At 31.9% G+C, this 16,823-nt stretch overlaps 2 protein-coding genes across 2 annotated transcripts; both read left to right on the top strand.

Moving 5' to 3' along the window:
* The first annotated feature begins 10,595 nt into the window (after positions 1-10,595).
* On the top strand, positions 10,596-13,801 carry LOC105786048 (serine--tRNA ligase). The gene is made up of 9 exons (XM_012612299.2): positions 10,596-10,809; positions 10,901-10,971; positions 11,070-11,231; positions 11,324-11,429; positions 11,661-11,854; positions 12,145-12,248; positions 12,336-12,519; positions 12,891-13,070; positions 13,292-13,801. Exons 1-9 carry the CDS (start codon positions 10,677-10,679, stop codon positions 13,499-13,501), a joined length of 1,344 nt encoding a protein of 447 aa, XP_012467753.1. The 5' UTR covers positions 10,596-10,676; the 3' UTR covers positions 13,502-13,801.
* Positions 13,802-14,250: 449 nt separating this feature from the next.
* Positions 14,251-16,583, top strand: LOC105786046 (malate dehydrogenase 2, peroxisomal). Its single transcript, XM_012612298.2, has 9 exons — positions 14,251-14,423; positions 14,499-14,714; positions 14,865-15,179; positions 15,306-15,395; positions 15,482-15,565; positions 15,849-15,884; positions 15,984-16,073; positions 16,161-16,255; positions 16,347-16,583. Exons 1-9 carry the CDS (start codon positions 14,361-14,363, stop codon positions 16,417-16,419), a joined length of 1,062 nt encoding a protein of 353 aa, XP_012467752.1. The 5' UTR covers positions 14,251-14,360; the 3' UTR covers positions 16,420-16,583.
* Positions 16,584-16,823: the final 240 nt, after the last annotated feature.

Below are 16,823 nucleotides of genomic sequence, written 5' to 3'. Positions count from 1 at the left end.
AATAAAAATATATATATTTTTATTTTATTACTTTATATTATTTCATTACATTTTTTAAAATATTTGTATTAACTATTTCTCAATTTTTAAAAGTTAGTAATACACTATTATTTTGGCCATTTGTTCGTATTTTTCTCTCCGCATTTTATTATTTTAAAAATATCGTCATTTTAAATTTTATAATTTTATACTTTTTCAGTGCATTATGTTTAAAATTTATTAAAGATATAATTTTCGTTTTTTTCTTTTCGTATTTTATGTTTTCTTAAACATATTTCTTTATCATTTTACTTTTAATGTTATTTTCCTAACAAAACTAATTTCAACATCCTAAGTCAATTTCATAAAAAATTCCTAATCAACATATAATGTACATACCATGAATTTTTCATGCTAAATATATCTCAAAATTATATATCCTAAATAAATTAATAAAATACGTAAAATGTACTTAACATTATTTTTAACACACAAATATTACAAAATCTTAAATTAATAATAAAATTACCTTATTTTCTTTTTTTCCTTCCTTCCTTCCTCTTCTTCTTCTTTCTTTTTTTTCTTCTCCTTTCCTTTTCTTTCCTCCTCTTTCCTTTTCTTTCCTTCTTTTTCTTTCTTTCCTCTCCTTTCCTTTTCCTTCTTTTTCTTTCTTCCTTTCTTTCTTCTTCTTCCCCTCTCCTTCTTCCCCCCACCAACCGACCACCCTTAAATTCAAGGGTGGTGCCGCCAACAGGGATCCCTCCACTGGTGCCGCCAACAGGGATCCCTTGTTTGGTGCCGCCAACTTGCTTCCCTCCACCCAAGGAGTTGTCAAATCAGTTCAAGTTTTTTTTTCTGTTTTTTATTTTTTTTGTTTTTTTGTTTTTTTTGATATATTTTGGTAAATAAAAAAATTATATATATTTTAGTAAATAAAAAAAGTTATAACATTTTGGTAATTTTTTATTTTTTTATATTATTTTTGTAAAAAACCCGCAATTTCGTCCTTAGGATTGAAGGTCCAGATGATTGGACTTGTCAGTCACCGGCTTCAAAACTCACAACCAAAGCTTCCAGATATTGACTCCTTAATAAAGCAACTTAATTTTTTTTAATAAAAATATCCAAAACTTTTGATTATTTATAAAAATAACCATTTTAAAATTTATGTACGTAAATGACTTGTTTTGAACAGTAGACATCGGCGGCGTCATTGCCATTAGCGTTATCACCTCTAATTTTTATTAAAAATTGATTTTTTTAAGTATCGTCGTTGCCATTGACGACATCAGACTGAAGTATAATTATATAAAACATTCATGGACCTAATGAAACAATTACCCTTTTAGATTAGATGGAAAAAAGGTGCCCATTTGAATAAAAATAACAAAAAAAACTTTAAAAACTATATAAAATTCTTATTTAAATTACCCAAATATATCCTTTAAAAAAATTTTACAACCAGGTTTAATAAGTTGTAATGTGTTCCGTACATATTAACTTTTATTTTCTTAATTTAATACTTATATTAAGTATTTTATTAATTTAATGTCATCTTTAATCGAATCAATTATAAAATCATAGAAACATTACTTCTTTTAAATTATAATTAATATTATAATGGTGACATTTTATGTTTTCATTTTTATATCATCTTTAAATAAAACAATTATAAATTATAAATCCAATGATTGAACCGTGTTCAATAGTATTAAAATACAAGTTTATTATCGCTACACCTATATTCTTTATAAAATAAATTTTGTACTAAAAATATTTTCTTTCACTCACATAGTGGGTGTGACAAATCTAGTATTGGTAATGTTAGTGATTTAGTTAGTGTCACGGTTAACTCGACATCAACCTAATATTGATGATATCACCGTGATAAACAATTATAGTGTATTTAAGATTCTTAATATGATGTATTTGTGTGTTAAAATTTCATTTACTCACAATTTAAAATTTTTTCATTTTAATATCATACATATTGTACATGTTATTATTAATTAGTTTTAAACCATACATTCTATTATTTATCTTATTTTATTTTAAATATCTCTATATCCTAAATATGTAATTTTTACACCATAATACATACTTATCTAACTAGGTATTGAGAGTAAACCCTCTCTTTATTTATTTTATTTTGTATTTTTTTCTCTTTTAAGATGACCAAAGAGCCTATTCTAATGTGTCTATTATAATGTAGTAAAAGACAAAATTTGCATATATTTCCTCTTCTTTTTTATTTGTTCACACTGCGGATTCTCACATTCAAAAAGAATGTTAATACTTCATACATATTTAATTAAAAGATTAAAGTAGTTGGTTGAAAGGCCCAACAAAAAGACGGGTCTAGAGGAGTTCAAGGATAGAAATAACCAAGACTCATCTTAGCTACAATACAAATAGAAGTCGATCCCCTTTCATTTATTTATTTGTATTCTCTTTCATATTCCAATTCTTCATTCCCTTCTATGTGACTCTCTAGAGTTCACCTAAGTGATGTGCGCAATACAAGGTTCACAGTACAGAACCCTTGTTGTTCATCCTATTATCTCGGCTCGTCCGAAATAAAATAAATAAAAAAGTCTCTTCAAAAACCGAGAATCTCAATGATGTATTGTCTTTTATTTCTTTTTATTTACATGTGATATTGTATCTTATAATTTTAAGATACTTGGTAATTTCTAAATATCAATTGCGAAACTCCAATATAGCATAAAATAGGGTAATTATTCTAAAATAAAAAGATAATTATGGAGTGGTATTTGGTATACTGATAATTTTTTTTTGTCAAAAACAAGGTATCCAATTGCCAGTAACAGTAACTAATTCTCTCGTCATGAGTTATCTTCAAAGATATAAACGACTAGCTATATAGTGTGTTTCATTCTCATGAGTAGGATCAAACCTCCAACCATATGATTAATGGACGAGATGAGCAACCAACACACCACACCTTGTGGTTACAAAAAATTGTCAGTTGTCTTAGTCTTGGCAAAAAAAAAAAACCTCGAATCTCATGGGTTTTGACCTGACCCGATCCTTTAGGGTCGGATTCTTTTTTGAAAATTCAAATTTGAGGCAAGTTGTGTTGGTGGAATTAGAAAAAATAGTCAAGTTGGGGTTGGGTCTAATACTCACCCACCCTGATATATTTACAAAAATGCCTCATAATATATATTAACTTTTAAATCTAAACTCAAAAAGAGGTTTCTTTCCTTGAGAGTCAAAGTCAGGTAGGAACAAATTGATCAAGCTTCGAGTCCTATTCATTATCATCCCTAATACCACTGTAACACCCCAAACCCGGCCTAAACATTAGGACCGAATCTAGTGATGTCACATTGTAACACCCCTTACCCGTATTCAACGCTGGAATAGGGTATGAGGCATTACCATAATAAATACACTTATAAACATATTAAACCGAGTTATAAAATTTCATCCAAATTAAAAACTTCCAAATTATTATCTTCGAGTCGCTAATTAGGGTTTACGAGGCCCAATACATACCCATTCATATGCTCAATATATTCGTTAAATCAATCCAATATTAAATAATCCACTTTTAGTCAGAATCAATATTAATCACAATCATAAATCTTTCATGTTAATTTCATATATCACTAACTGAACTTCGAATGTCAATTTACAAATATACAATTCACTAACACATCTTGGTATACACAATGTTTAATTGATGAAATCATTTAATTGAGCTAAATTTCATGTTCACTCCAAATTTTCTTCTAAATCCATAAATGCTTTCACTTACCATTTACCTAACCAATTTCTCGAACCAAGCTATCACACAACAATAATACATCACATGTGCTTCATAAATTCAATGTTCGAATCTTATCACCATCAAATCCATGTCATTCGAATACTTAAAGTTTATTCAAGCATATATTATTACGTTTCATATACCAAGCATATGTCAAAACTACGAATATGCAATCAATTCATTTGTCATTTATTTGACTAGCAAAATAATCTCAAAATTCATAACATTCCATTACTTAAGATATGCCATAAAACACTCCTTTAACATAAACTAGCACCATGACCGAATTTTCATTATGCTATTTATTACCCTTTTTCCGAATCACATAGCAAAATATTACAAATATGTATATATTTGAATACAATAATTATGCATCAACTTACCACCATGAGTTAATTCATGAGCCACTCATGATATCATTTCATGCCAAATATACCACACACATATGCTATGAAACTTTATTTTCTCTCATGAGCTTATCATGACCAGTAATGCACCAATATAAGCATCACTCCTATTTCAACGTTTATCGATTATAATCAGACATATAACCAATTATACACAATTCATTCATATACTTTGTTGTCCTCCTTCTCCTCTCCATCCCACATCCTTTATGTATATAACATGCTTAAATAGCATTATACAAAATTTTACTATTCACTTATATTTAAATTCAAATTTGTCTATTTGAGTCAAAGTCACTAAATCATTTTTATCCGGAGCTACAGAGCTCCAAATTAAGATCCGTTAATTTTCCCCTAAACTAGACTCACATATATTTCTATCATAAAATTTTCAGAATTTTTGGCTTGTCCAATTAATACAGTTTATTCTCTATTTCACTGCTCAACATCTCTGACCTCTCTTCACTAAAAATGAATTATCTCATTATACAAAATTAGGATAATATTTCCATTTATTTCCTTTGAAAATAGACTCATTAAGGATTCTAAGCATATAAATTATAACTCATAATTATTTTTTTACAATTTTAATTATTTTCCAAAGTCGAATAGGAGATTCCAAAATAAATCCGACCTTGCCTCACTAAAATTAAATATCTCAAAATAGATAACTCTTTTTCGTGCTCTATTTCTTTTATGTAAAATAGACTCATTAAGATTTCATTTCATATCTTATTCACTCTCTAATTCAATTTCCACTATTTTTGATGATTTTTCAAAGTTACACAATTGTTCTTTGTCTAAACTGTTTTGTTGCAAAATGTATTTTTTCATAATTTCACTTTTCACTACCTCAATTCCATTGAATTTTTCACATCTCATTCCAATAATTCATTTCAATTCATATACAATTCCTTAAATTCATCATTATATTCAAAGCACTCCAATTTCTCATTTCCAATTTCAAGTCAATCTTCAACTTAATTCCACATATATATTCATCATTCAATTACACTTAGTCAATTTTTCGATAAACACTTCGGAATAATAACAGATACATAGTAGAATCAACACATAGCAATCACCTTATAATCAATGATACCCGGTTGACATAGTAGCCTGCACATAGTACTACACATGTGACCATTTTCATCTGATACACGTTGTAGCTTGCATATAGTACTACACACGTGATCGAAGCTATCCGGTACGCATAGTAGCCTGCACATAGTACTACACATGCGACCTATCGTTCCAGTACACGTAGTAGCCTGCACATAGTACTACACACGTGACCTATCAACTTCACTTGTATCTCTTTCATTCTGAAGGTTCAACTGGGAATTCTCACTTTTTCTCACTTTTCTTTTTACCAATCAATGTCAATTTCTCGTCTTTATCAATTTATAATAACATATTTAGCTTATATAACATTCACATTATTCAATCCAGTCCAAAAATCATATTTTGGAAAAATTACATTTTTGCCCCTAAAGTTTCACAAAATTATGATTTTGCCCCTAGGCCCGAAAATTAAACTTTTTTTTTCCTTTTTCTTATGTTTTATGACATTCTAAACATTTTTTCCTTCTATGGCAACATCAAATTCTCACTCTAACACTTACTTATGAACATTAGGTATTTTTACCGATTATGTCAATTTACTCGTTTTAACTTAAAATTGGCTAGCAAAAGTTATTTAACATAATTTCAAAGCTTCATATTCTACCATAAAAAATCAAAATAAACACATTTCAGCTACGGATATTTTTCCAAATATGAACCCTAGGTTAAATTATTGCTAGAATAAGCTAAATCAAGTTACTAAGACTCCAAAAACGTAAAGAACATTAAAAACGGGGCTTGGAATCACTTATCATGGAGCTTGGAAGCTTGAAAACCCTAAATATGGTTTTCCCCTTGCTGTTTTCGTTCACCATGTAGAAGATGGACAAATTTTTGGCTATTTTGGCCTTTTTAATTCTTTTAATTACTAAATGACCAAAATGCCCCCAACTTAAAAATTTCCTATTTCACTTATCTCTTGTCCATTTTTGTCCAAAAAGTTAACCAATGGTCTAATTTCCATTTAAGGACCTCCAATTTAAAATTTCACAACAATTGGACACTTCTAACATGTAGAACTCAACTTTTGCACTTTTTACAATTTAGTCCTTTTAGCTAAATTGAGTGCAAACGTCGAAATTTTTGAACGAAATTTTCATGAAATAATTCTGTGAAATTGTATACCATAAAAATATAATAAAAAAATAAAATTTTCCTCATAGGATTTGTGGTCCCGGAACCACTATTTCGACTAGGCCTAAAACGGGCTATTACAACCACTCTCGTAAGTTTTAACTTTATGGAATTTTAAACTATAAATGATTATTTAATACAATATTTTTTTATTAATAATTTTTTATTTTATAATTTAATTGAAATATCATTATATGTTTCATATATTAACTTCTTATTTTTAAACATAAAAAAATAAATGATGGATAATTTTACCATCAATATATCAAATAAATATTCAAAATAAGTTCTAAGTAGGGTTTAACATTAAAAAAAACCCTCAACAAACCTAAAATTGATACAAATCGAAGTACTTGGACGATTTATGGAATGCAAGTTTAAAATTGCAGTATCCAAAATTGAATTGAAAATTTTATATTTAAAATAGTGAAATAACTTACATTCTTGAAAATTATTTTTTAAAAAATATTTATGAAAAAGACCTTAAAATTTTGTCAAATAATATTCAAAAGCCATAAAACAAAACCCATTTTATCAAAATAAGCCTAGAAAATGGAAAAATAAAGAACCGAGCCAAACCAAATTATGGACGGTTTAAAGAAAATCTAAAAAACTCGATTGAACTGAATTAATATCACCCCTAGTTCTAAGTACGGGTATAATTGAGCTGAGTCAAGCCCGAATACTGCCAAGCTTGAGCTCAAGTTTGACACGAAATTCATAACTCAATACTCGACTCGAGCTCGATTGAATACCTATTTTTAAGCTCGAGCTCAATTAAGTTTGTTTACCAATTTCTATACTAAAGTTCAACTCAATAATTAAGTTTTGAGTTAATAATATATATTAAGAATAATAACGTAATTTAATAATATAAAAATATGAAAAACTTGTTAAGACTTACGAGTTATTCAAATAAAATATTACTAAGCTCGATCAATAGCTCGAACTCAATTTTATAATTATCGAATTCAATTCAAATATTTTTCAAATGGAATTGGAATGATTTACGAAAACTCATTTAGAGCCTAAGTTGTCACGATTATTCGTTGAAGCAACGTATAGCTAACTTGTTTTTTGTCAAGTTCTCAACACATTTGATTTGTGAAATATTTTGACGAATGATTAAGAAATTGTCTCAATCTAACAAACCCTGACCCAGAAAGGTGGACATTGAAATCTTTGACATATCATATCACCTTTTTCCATAAATATTTTATGGATTTCTTTGATTTGGAACTTGCTTTTAACTTTAAGCGTAAATCATTCAAAGTTTGCAATTATTAAAACAATAAAATTATGTGAGTGAGTGACATGTTGCAGTGTGGCGAAATAAGATTCCCCTTAGGTTGCCAGCGCTACAACATTGAAAAGAAAGAGTAGATGAAGTGAGTCTACTTCTACTTGTCAATACTATGAAATAACTTGTTAGACTTTCTGCCTCTACTTTGACTAACAAGCAATTTATAAATTTTAAATTCGATTGATGGCTTTGGATTTCATCCTGTTCAAAAAATAGATTTAAAATATTGATAAATATTAATCTTGGGTTTGTATTATTTTTAAAATTATTTTATTATATAAAATAAAATATATTAAATACTCTAAAATATTAAAATAAATATTTCTCAATAATTTTAAAAGATATGTATTCGGGTTAAGTCAAAAATTTTACTTGAAACTTGGTCCATTTAGAAAATAAATTTTATCTAAGCTCATATTTTAAACTTATGTTTTATTCAAACTCTCTTATTTTTCGAGTGGATCATTACTAGTACTTAAAGTTTTTATTCGATTTCAATTTTGAATAATTTTATAATTATTTTCTTTCAGAAAAAAATAATGAAATTTATCCATTCATTTATCTATTTAAATGATTTGTTCAGCTTGCGTCATCAACTAATTGAATCTCAATTGTAAAATTATAAATCTTTTATTTTTATAAAATAATAAATGTTATTTTGTGGGTAGTATTGTCAGCTTGCCACCTTCTCTGCTCTATTGAGCATGTGCTATTTTTTTTCCAGCTTCTCAGGCAGTGTGGCGTGTTTCTAGCTTTTGCTATGTCCCAAACGAGGTTGGATTTGGCTAGTTTGCGCAATGGTGGCAGACTGTTAATGAAAAATTACCCCAACTCCAGGCATCAAAGGGAGTGGAACTCATGGCATCCATTTGCTGGGAGATTTGGAAGGTGAGGAATATGTGGCATTTTGATGGCAAACAGGAAGACCCTCTAAATGTTTGGGAAAAAAGCCTCGGCAGGCCACCATCAACTAATCGAGTTCATGACAGTCCAGCCTAACATTGCCATAAATTCGGGATGGACAAAACCGCCACCCCAAGTTGTAAAGATCAATTGTGATACTTCTCCAAAAGGGAAAAATCGAGAAGCAAGGGTGTCCGCAATTGCCAAGAACAGCAATGGAGATATTGTAGGTGGAACCAACGCGTTGATGCATGAGTCTACAGCATTAGCGGCTGAAGCCCAAGCTATACTTGCGGCTGATAACAACTGATTCAATGCTTATCGAAAAGAACCAGTGCCCTTGGGAGATTTTTGCGATTGTTGAAGATATTTTATCTATAGTTTCTAGACTTAGAGATTTATAATTTAAGTTTGTCAAAAGATATTCTATCTTGTCCGTCAAACTGCGTTCAAGTTCCACTTGTGGAACTAGCAACACTCTTGTAATTTGCTTGGTGTTACCATTTCAACTAAAGGGTGAATATACTTGAGAGGTCCCTTTATTATAGGAATTTCATTAAATTAGTCTATCAATTATTAAATATATCAATTTAGTCCATATACTATTAAAAAGAATCAAATAAGGCCAAATTGAAATAAAGCTAATATTTACAATTTAAAAAAATTTATTGTATAGTAGAGTTAATATTTTTAAAGTATTTATGGTTTTATAGATGAAATCTTTTGTTTAAAAATTCAAGACATTTTTATCCAGTAATTGTTAGCTATGTCATAGTTTTGACTTATTTGATTCTTTTAATAGTACATGGACTAGTTGATCCATTTAATATTAGAGGGATGAATTTGATCTAGTTCCTATGATACAAGGACCTCCCAAGTACTTTAACATCAACTAACATATTGAGAATGGAAAAAAGCTTAATTACAAGATTAGACCTCCACTGAATGTTAAAAGTTCAATTTAATCCATAAACAGAAATCAGAATTCAAACTAATCTCGAAATTAAACTAACAATTCAAATAAGTTTATGGTCCATAAAAATATTAAAAATCCAAAATTTATCCTTTCATGTGAAATTTTTGAAATAATTTATTATAAAAAATTATCGAACTTATCTCGATTCGGTGCAAAATTCGAAAATCCAAAAATTTTGAGGCATTAAGATTGTAGTGCAAGAAGATAACTTGAATTAGTAGGTAATCTAAAACGGTTGTAGTCCATGGGTCAGATTGAGAAAATGACTCATGTTATTACTATGATGTTGTTATGTCTAATTGGAGAGACCATTGTCTTGGCTATTGGAGTTGGATTGACTCTTAGAAATAGAGACATGGATGTGATTGTCTAAACTAACAATACATCTTGTAAAACCCATGTTTAATTAGTCTTAGATCCCTTTATGGATTAATTCACTTTATAATATTCATAGTGTGTCTTATCTAAATCTTGAGCAAGTGAACGGCCATATATACTTAACTCTTGTACTTTGAATATTGAAACATATGCTCTCAAGAGAGTGGGTAGAAAGCTGGTATGTTGGATATATGACTTTTCTTATAATAGTGGAATCATAGCTTGATGTAAGAGTAAATAATATTCTCTCATTGACATTGTATGGATTAAGAAAATAATATGGACCTCGGGTCATTTGTTTAGGACAGATGATTTTATCATTACTAATACAAGTAGTGACAAAATAAAATGGTGATCACAAGATAAAAGTGATAAATCTAAGGGATTAAATTGGTTAAGTTCTACTTTTAGAAGTGAATCGTAATTTGATTTAATTTAAATTAAAAGCAGCCCAACAAGCCCAAACCCAATTCCTTTGTGTAAATTGACGCAACAATTTCAACCAGGCAAAAAGCCCTGTGGGCCGGAGGTGCAGAAAAACTATCACAGGGAGGAATAGCGCGAACCTGTAAACAAACAGTATGAGAAACTAGGGTTTTCGTATTCTTTTACCTTTCGTCTTTAGGGTTGGTTCAGTGTCGATTTCAATCCCTTGTCGATTAAAAAGAAAAAAAAATGTTGGACATCAATTTGTTCAGAGAGGAGAAGGGTCATAACCCTGAGATCATTCGCGAATCATTACGGCGTCGTTACGCCAACGTTCAAGATGTCGATGCCATTATCGACCTTGACAAAGTTTATCGCCAATGTAACTATCTAATCCCTCCTCTCATTCTCTCATTTCGAAACGCTTTGTTTTTTTTTAATTTTTTGTGTGTAATGCTAAATTTCCGGTACAGTGTTATATGAACTTGAAAATCTGCGAAAAGAGTTCAATAAGATTAACAAGCAAGTCGCTCAACTTAAAATTGTGAGTCTCTCTCACTCTCACACACACTCTCTCTTTTTAATTAGTCGTGGGATTTTCTTTATTATTATTTTTTTATGTTGGAATTGATGTGAAAAAAGGCTAAGCAAGATGCAACAGAGACAATTGCCAAGACAGAGGAGGTTAAACAGAAAATAGCTGAGAAAGATGTTGAGGTTAAAGATTCTTGGGCTGTTTTAAAATCCAAATTGGAGAAAATTGGTAACCTTGTGCATGACTCGGTTCCCGTCAGTGATGATGAGGTGACTGACTCTGCAAATTTTATTCATTTCCTTGGTTTTTGATTGCTAATGCTTTAATCAGGGTAATTTACTGGACTACCAATATATTGCAGGCAAATAATGCTGTGATTAGAACTTGGGGTGAAAAGCGTTTGGAGCCTAAGCTGAAGAACCATGTTGAGCTCGTCGAGCTTCTTGGGATTGCAGATACAAAAAAGGGTAATTGTATTTTTCAGGGTTTAACATGCTTTGCTGTATGTAATGGAATATGTTGTTTATTGGTTTTAAGATGTGTAGGGTCTCTCTTTAAGCTATGAGATAATAGAACATTAGGCTGTATTTCACATGATGAACTTTGTGTTGTTTTATGCATGAATTCAGCTGGCAAATTGAATTGGATTGTTTCACTTGGCATCATTTTAATTGATGTTCCATTGTCCTGTACTATAGGTGCTGATGTTGCAGGAGGTAGAGGTTACTACCTAAAGGGAGATGGAGTACGTCTCAATCAAGCTTTGATCAATTTTGGGCTAGATTTTTTGGAGAAAAGGGGGTATACAGCATTGCAAACTCCATTCTTCATGAGGAAAGATGTTATGGCCAAGTGTGCTCAATTGGCCCAATTTGATGAGGAACTTTACAAGGTAACATTTGTAGATTGCTTTAGAGATCTCTTTTCTTTCTATGTACTAGGATGGTAATGGTATCTTTACAAATTGTGAGATTTGAACTATATAGAATTGAGATTGTTTAGTTCTTGTTATTACTTTACATGCGATCAAGTGTTCTTATTATACATTAGGAAAAGGAAAAAAAAAAAGTTGCTGTTCTTTATGGTTAGGATGTGCAAATCAGTATCCAGGCATATTCCTTTCACCAATTATTTCATATTCTACAATAAGAAAGCATGACTGGTGTTGTTGATGTTCATTAGGTGACCGGTGAAGGTGATGACAAGTATCTTATTGCAACTGCTGAACAGCCACTCTGTTCTTACCATGTGGATGATTGGATCCAGCCCTCTGAGCTACCTATAAGGTTCTAAGCATGCAAAAAAAGTGATGGCTGTATGTGTTGCAAAATGTTTTTTTGGTTGCTATTTGTTTATGCTATTTGTTTTCCCAGATATGCTGGATATTCATCTTGTTTCCGCAAAGAAGCTGGTTCACATGGTCGCGATACTCTTGGAATTTTTCGGGTTCATCAATTTGAGAAAGTGGAGCAATTCTGCATTACCAGTCCAAATGGTAATGAGTCCTGGGACATGCATGAGGAAATGATTAAAAACTCCGAGGATTTTTATCAGATGGTATAATATTTTTTTTTTCTATGAATTGATTAATTACTACACATCACTGATTTCCAGTTTTTTACCTAATCTCATTTTATCTATAATTGGAGCTCTTTGAATGTTGGTTTTATCTGTACTAGTGAACCTTATCAGTCTAGATTCATATTTACTTCCCATGCCTTGTGGAAGGGTCATTTGTGAAGTAATCTTTTGGTTTTCATTGTGAAACAGTATCACTTTTAGATAAATAAACTGGAGTCTTTTCCCTTCAGCTCAAAGTGGCCCTAATCTATCTTTTAATAGAAGTTCACCATGCACATAAAATTTTCCATTGGAAGTCTTGAGGCTGAAGAGTCTTTACATGGATTAGTGTGAATTTTAATTTGCAGCTAAAGCTTCCCTATCAAGTCGTGGTGATTGTTTCTGGTGCTCTTAATGATGCTGCTGCCAAGAAGTATGACTTGGAAGCATGGTTTCCAGCATCTCAGACTTACAGAGAGTTAGTGTCATGCTCAAATTGTACAGATTACCAATCAAGGAGGCTAGAAATTAGATATGGGCAGAAAAAGGTTGGTTATGTTGGCTTGTCTTGTTATATATTGAAAGCAGAGTGCAAGTGTTTTGGAAATATATATCGATTCATACTCTTTTTCCCCCTTCATAAGAGTGCATATTGGTTTAGCAATAATCTAGAACTACTTCCATACTTAATACCTATCATTCTTGAGTTCTACCATTTAAATTCCAGTTCATGCTTTGTGATTGCTTTCTGTTGTTAACCTTCTTGCAGAACAATGAACAGGTGAAACAATATGTTCACCTGTTGAACTCTACCCTCACAGCAACCGAAAGGACAATATGCTGCATCCTTGAGAATTACCAGAAGGAAGATGGTGTTGAAATACCAGAAGTTTTACGGCCATTCATGGGTGGGAAGTCCTTCCTTCCTTTCAAGACCAAACCAACTGCTGAAACTAAAGGGAAGAAATCAAAGGCCTAGTTATGTCTCACCAAACCATTGGTTACCATTGAAGGAACAAGCGCTCAGATTGCCTGAAAACTAGTTTTGTTTTTCAAAAATTGTGGCCTACTGCCATCACGACACTGAATATATAAATTTAATTGTTTTGTAGTACTTTGCAAAAAGAAAACCCCAGCCATGATACTGTGACAGACATTATAGACTTGGTGTTTTAAGTTATTGGATATCCTTTACAAAATTTGTCATATAACTGTAACCAAACTACCATAAATTTGTTTTAATTTTCTTTCTGATGTGCAATATAATCGATTTTTCTTCTTTTTGGAGTATTACTGCTACGTTCTTCTGAAACCTCTCCATCTTCATATATTGCAATCGCCAATAGGTTATGGTACAGTTTTTCTATAAAAAAAAAGATGAAGGTAGCTTGCTTATTTGTATCTCTTGGACTAGAAGACAGATTAGTGCTGATTATTTTGGTAATAAATAATAATGAATTATAACTTAGATTTGAGGCATTTGGTTCAGAGGAGTAGCAGCCGTTAAGTAAATATTTGATCATATAACCGTAACAGGTTACAACATTCAGGCCCCAAAAGTTTGAGCAGAAAAATCGACATCTCAAGTATTTTATCACCCTGAAAATAAACCCAGACCAAGTCTTTTAGAGCCACATTTCTCTTTGCGATTAAAGATAGGATAAGGACTTCAAAAACTAGTTTCCACACAAACTGAATATATATATGCATTTATGTCAACTTCACCGTTATCTCTTCTATTGGTCTTCTGTTTAAATCCATTCATTCTTTCCAAGTAGTACGTAATATTTTAACCCCCAACCCCCACTATCTGTCCATCTTTCAGTAAGAGAAAGGAAATGGAGTTTAGTTCAGAGGCTAACCAGCGCATTGCCAGGCTCGCAGCCCATCTCCAACCTCAGGTTCTCTTCTATGTTACTACAAGTTTTATTAAGTAAGGTGGCTTGCTTGTTTATTATATGTGTTGGTTGTAACAGATGGAGGAAAGTTCTATTTTGAGGCGAGCTGACTGTAGAGCGAAAGGAGGGTCACCAGGGTTCAAAGTTGCTATCTTAGGAGCAGCTGGAGGCATTGGCCAGCCTCTTGCAATGTTAATGAAGATGAATCCTCTCGTCTCGGTTCTTCATCTTTACGATGTTGTGAACTCTCCTGGTGTCACAGCTGACCTCAGTCACATGGATACTGGTGCTGTGGTAATATTTCCTTCTCCAAAGACTTCAATTATTCAACAGTGAAAACTAGTTTTCTAAGATACCATAGGCTATGCTTTTGAATGAAGAGCGAATTATTATGTCAATTACATGTAAAAATCGAGAGTAAGTGGAATGCTTTATTGGTTATAGGTACGTGGTTTCCTAGGGCAGCCGCAGCTTGAGAGTGCGTTGACCGGCATGGACCTTGTGATCATACCTGCTGGTGTTCCAAGGAAGCCTGGAATGACAAGGGATGACCTTTTCAACATCAATGCTGGAATTGTCAAGACACTTTGTGAAGGAGTTGCAAAGTGCTGCCCAAATGCAATTGTTAATCTGATCAGCAATCCAGTGAATTCTACAGTTCCAATAGCAGCAGAGGTTTTTAAGAAGGCCGGTACTTACGATCCAAAGCGACTTTTGGGAGTGACAACTCTTGATGTCGTCAGAGCTAACACTTTTGTGGTATGCATAACCATTTTATTGTATTCCTCATTTTCCCACATAAAGCACCAAGAAATCACATAGCATGTAGCAGACCATTTCTAGTTTTCACTCCTTAGATAACCATTTTTTTTGTTTTGGGTGCAGGCAGAAGTCCTGGGACTTGATCCTAGAGAGGTTAATGTTCCGGTTGTTGGAGGTCATTCAGGAGTAACAATTTTGCCTCTTTTGTCACAGGTCTTCAATGTTATCTGCAAATTTCACTTGTTTTCACTTTTGGTAATCTATCATCAGTTGAATTTACTTTATTTCAATCTTTGCAGGTCAAACCTCCAAGCAGCTTCACTCCTGAAGAAACTGAATACCTAACAAATCGCATTCAAAACGGTGGAACAGAAGTTGTTGAGGTATCATAATGTTCTCTTTTTCTTACATAGATTGCAGAACCAACAAATGAAATATAAGTTAGAACATGTTTTGACATTTCTTAGTCTGGTCTCCTGCTGCCAATACTTCAGTCAACTACTAATAAAATCGCATAAGCCTATCTGTATGTTTGGAAGCTAATTGTTAAATACATAATGGCTAGTAACTAAGACCAAGTTGTTAGATAAAAAGGATTGACTACTGAGGAAAATTGCTTTATTATTGTTGTTGTTATGGGTGAATTCATCTTTTTCACTTATGCAGGCAAAAGCTGGGGCTGGATCTGCTACTCTGTCAATGGTTGGCCATTCTACCTTCACTTTGTACAAGTGTTTTTTTCCTAAAAAGTAGAAATTAATGGATAAATTAAACTAAAGGGAAGCCTTTAAATGTGTATAGGCATATGCAGCTGTCAAGTTTGCAGATGCATGTCTCCGAGGCTTGAGAGGAGATGCCGGAGTCGTGGAATGTGCCTTTGTAGCTTCCGAGGTACCCTCTCAAACAATTTTTTTTTCATGCCAACACCATTTTGTTGGTTTTGCATTTGCACATGTTCTTTAACAATCTCGATCTCAGGTTACCGAACTTCCTTTCTTTGCAACCAAGGTACGACTTGGTCGTACCGGAGCCGAGGAAGTCTATCAACTAGGGCCTCTAAACGAATATGAGAGGTATATTTTTTTGTCAGAAATATAAATGATTGTTATTATTTTAGGTAGAGATAGCAGATTATGCAGCGAATTCCTGTTTGATTGTTAATAGGGTTGGTTTGGAGAAAGCAAAGGGAGAGTTAGCTGGAAGCATTCAAAAGGGTATTGCCTTCATCAAGAAATGAAATTGTTGCTGCTGAGCTAATCTTTTAATATAAATATAATATAAGCTTCTTATATCTGTTAAAAGGGCTTTGTATATGTTTTGGCGCTTAAGAACCTCTATTGAGACCTAAATGCCGTTGATATACTCTTCTGGTTAATGCAGTCAAATTTTATGCTTGTAAAAGATTAGCATGGTTTTACAAAATAGTCTGCTTGGCTCTTTAAAGCTTATAATTTCGTTCACAAAAAGTGACCTACAAATTAAAAATAGCATGAACATTTCTATTTTAAGATTAACTTCAGTACATTAAAAAATCATGACGACTACAACGTTCTCCTCTAATAAAGATTTATTATTCTCAATAATACATTGTTAAGTTTTTTAGAATTTGCTCTGATGCCAAACATCATAATTTACGTAGAT

Source organism: Gossypium raimondii, chromosome 1 (genome assembly GCF_025698545.1).
Source record: "Gossypium raimondii isolate GPD5lz chromosome 1, ASM2569854v1, whole genome shotgun sequence".
NCBI classification, from domain to species: domain Eukaryota; kingdom Viridiplantae; phylum Streptophyta; class Magnoliopsida; order Malvales; family Malvaceae; genus Gossypium; species Gossypium raimondii.
Note: the sequence above shows the minus strand (reverse complement) of the source record. Positions and strands in the feature narration are given on the sequence as shown.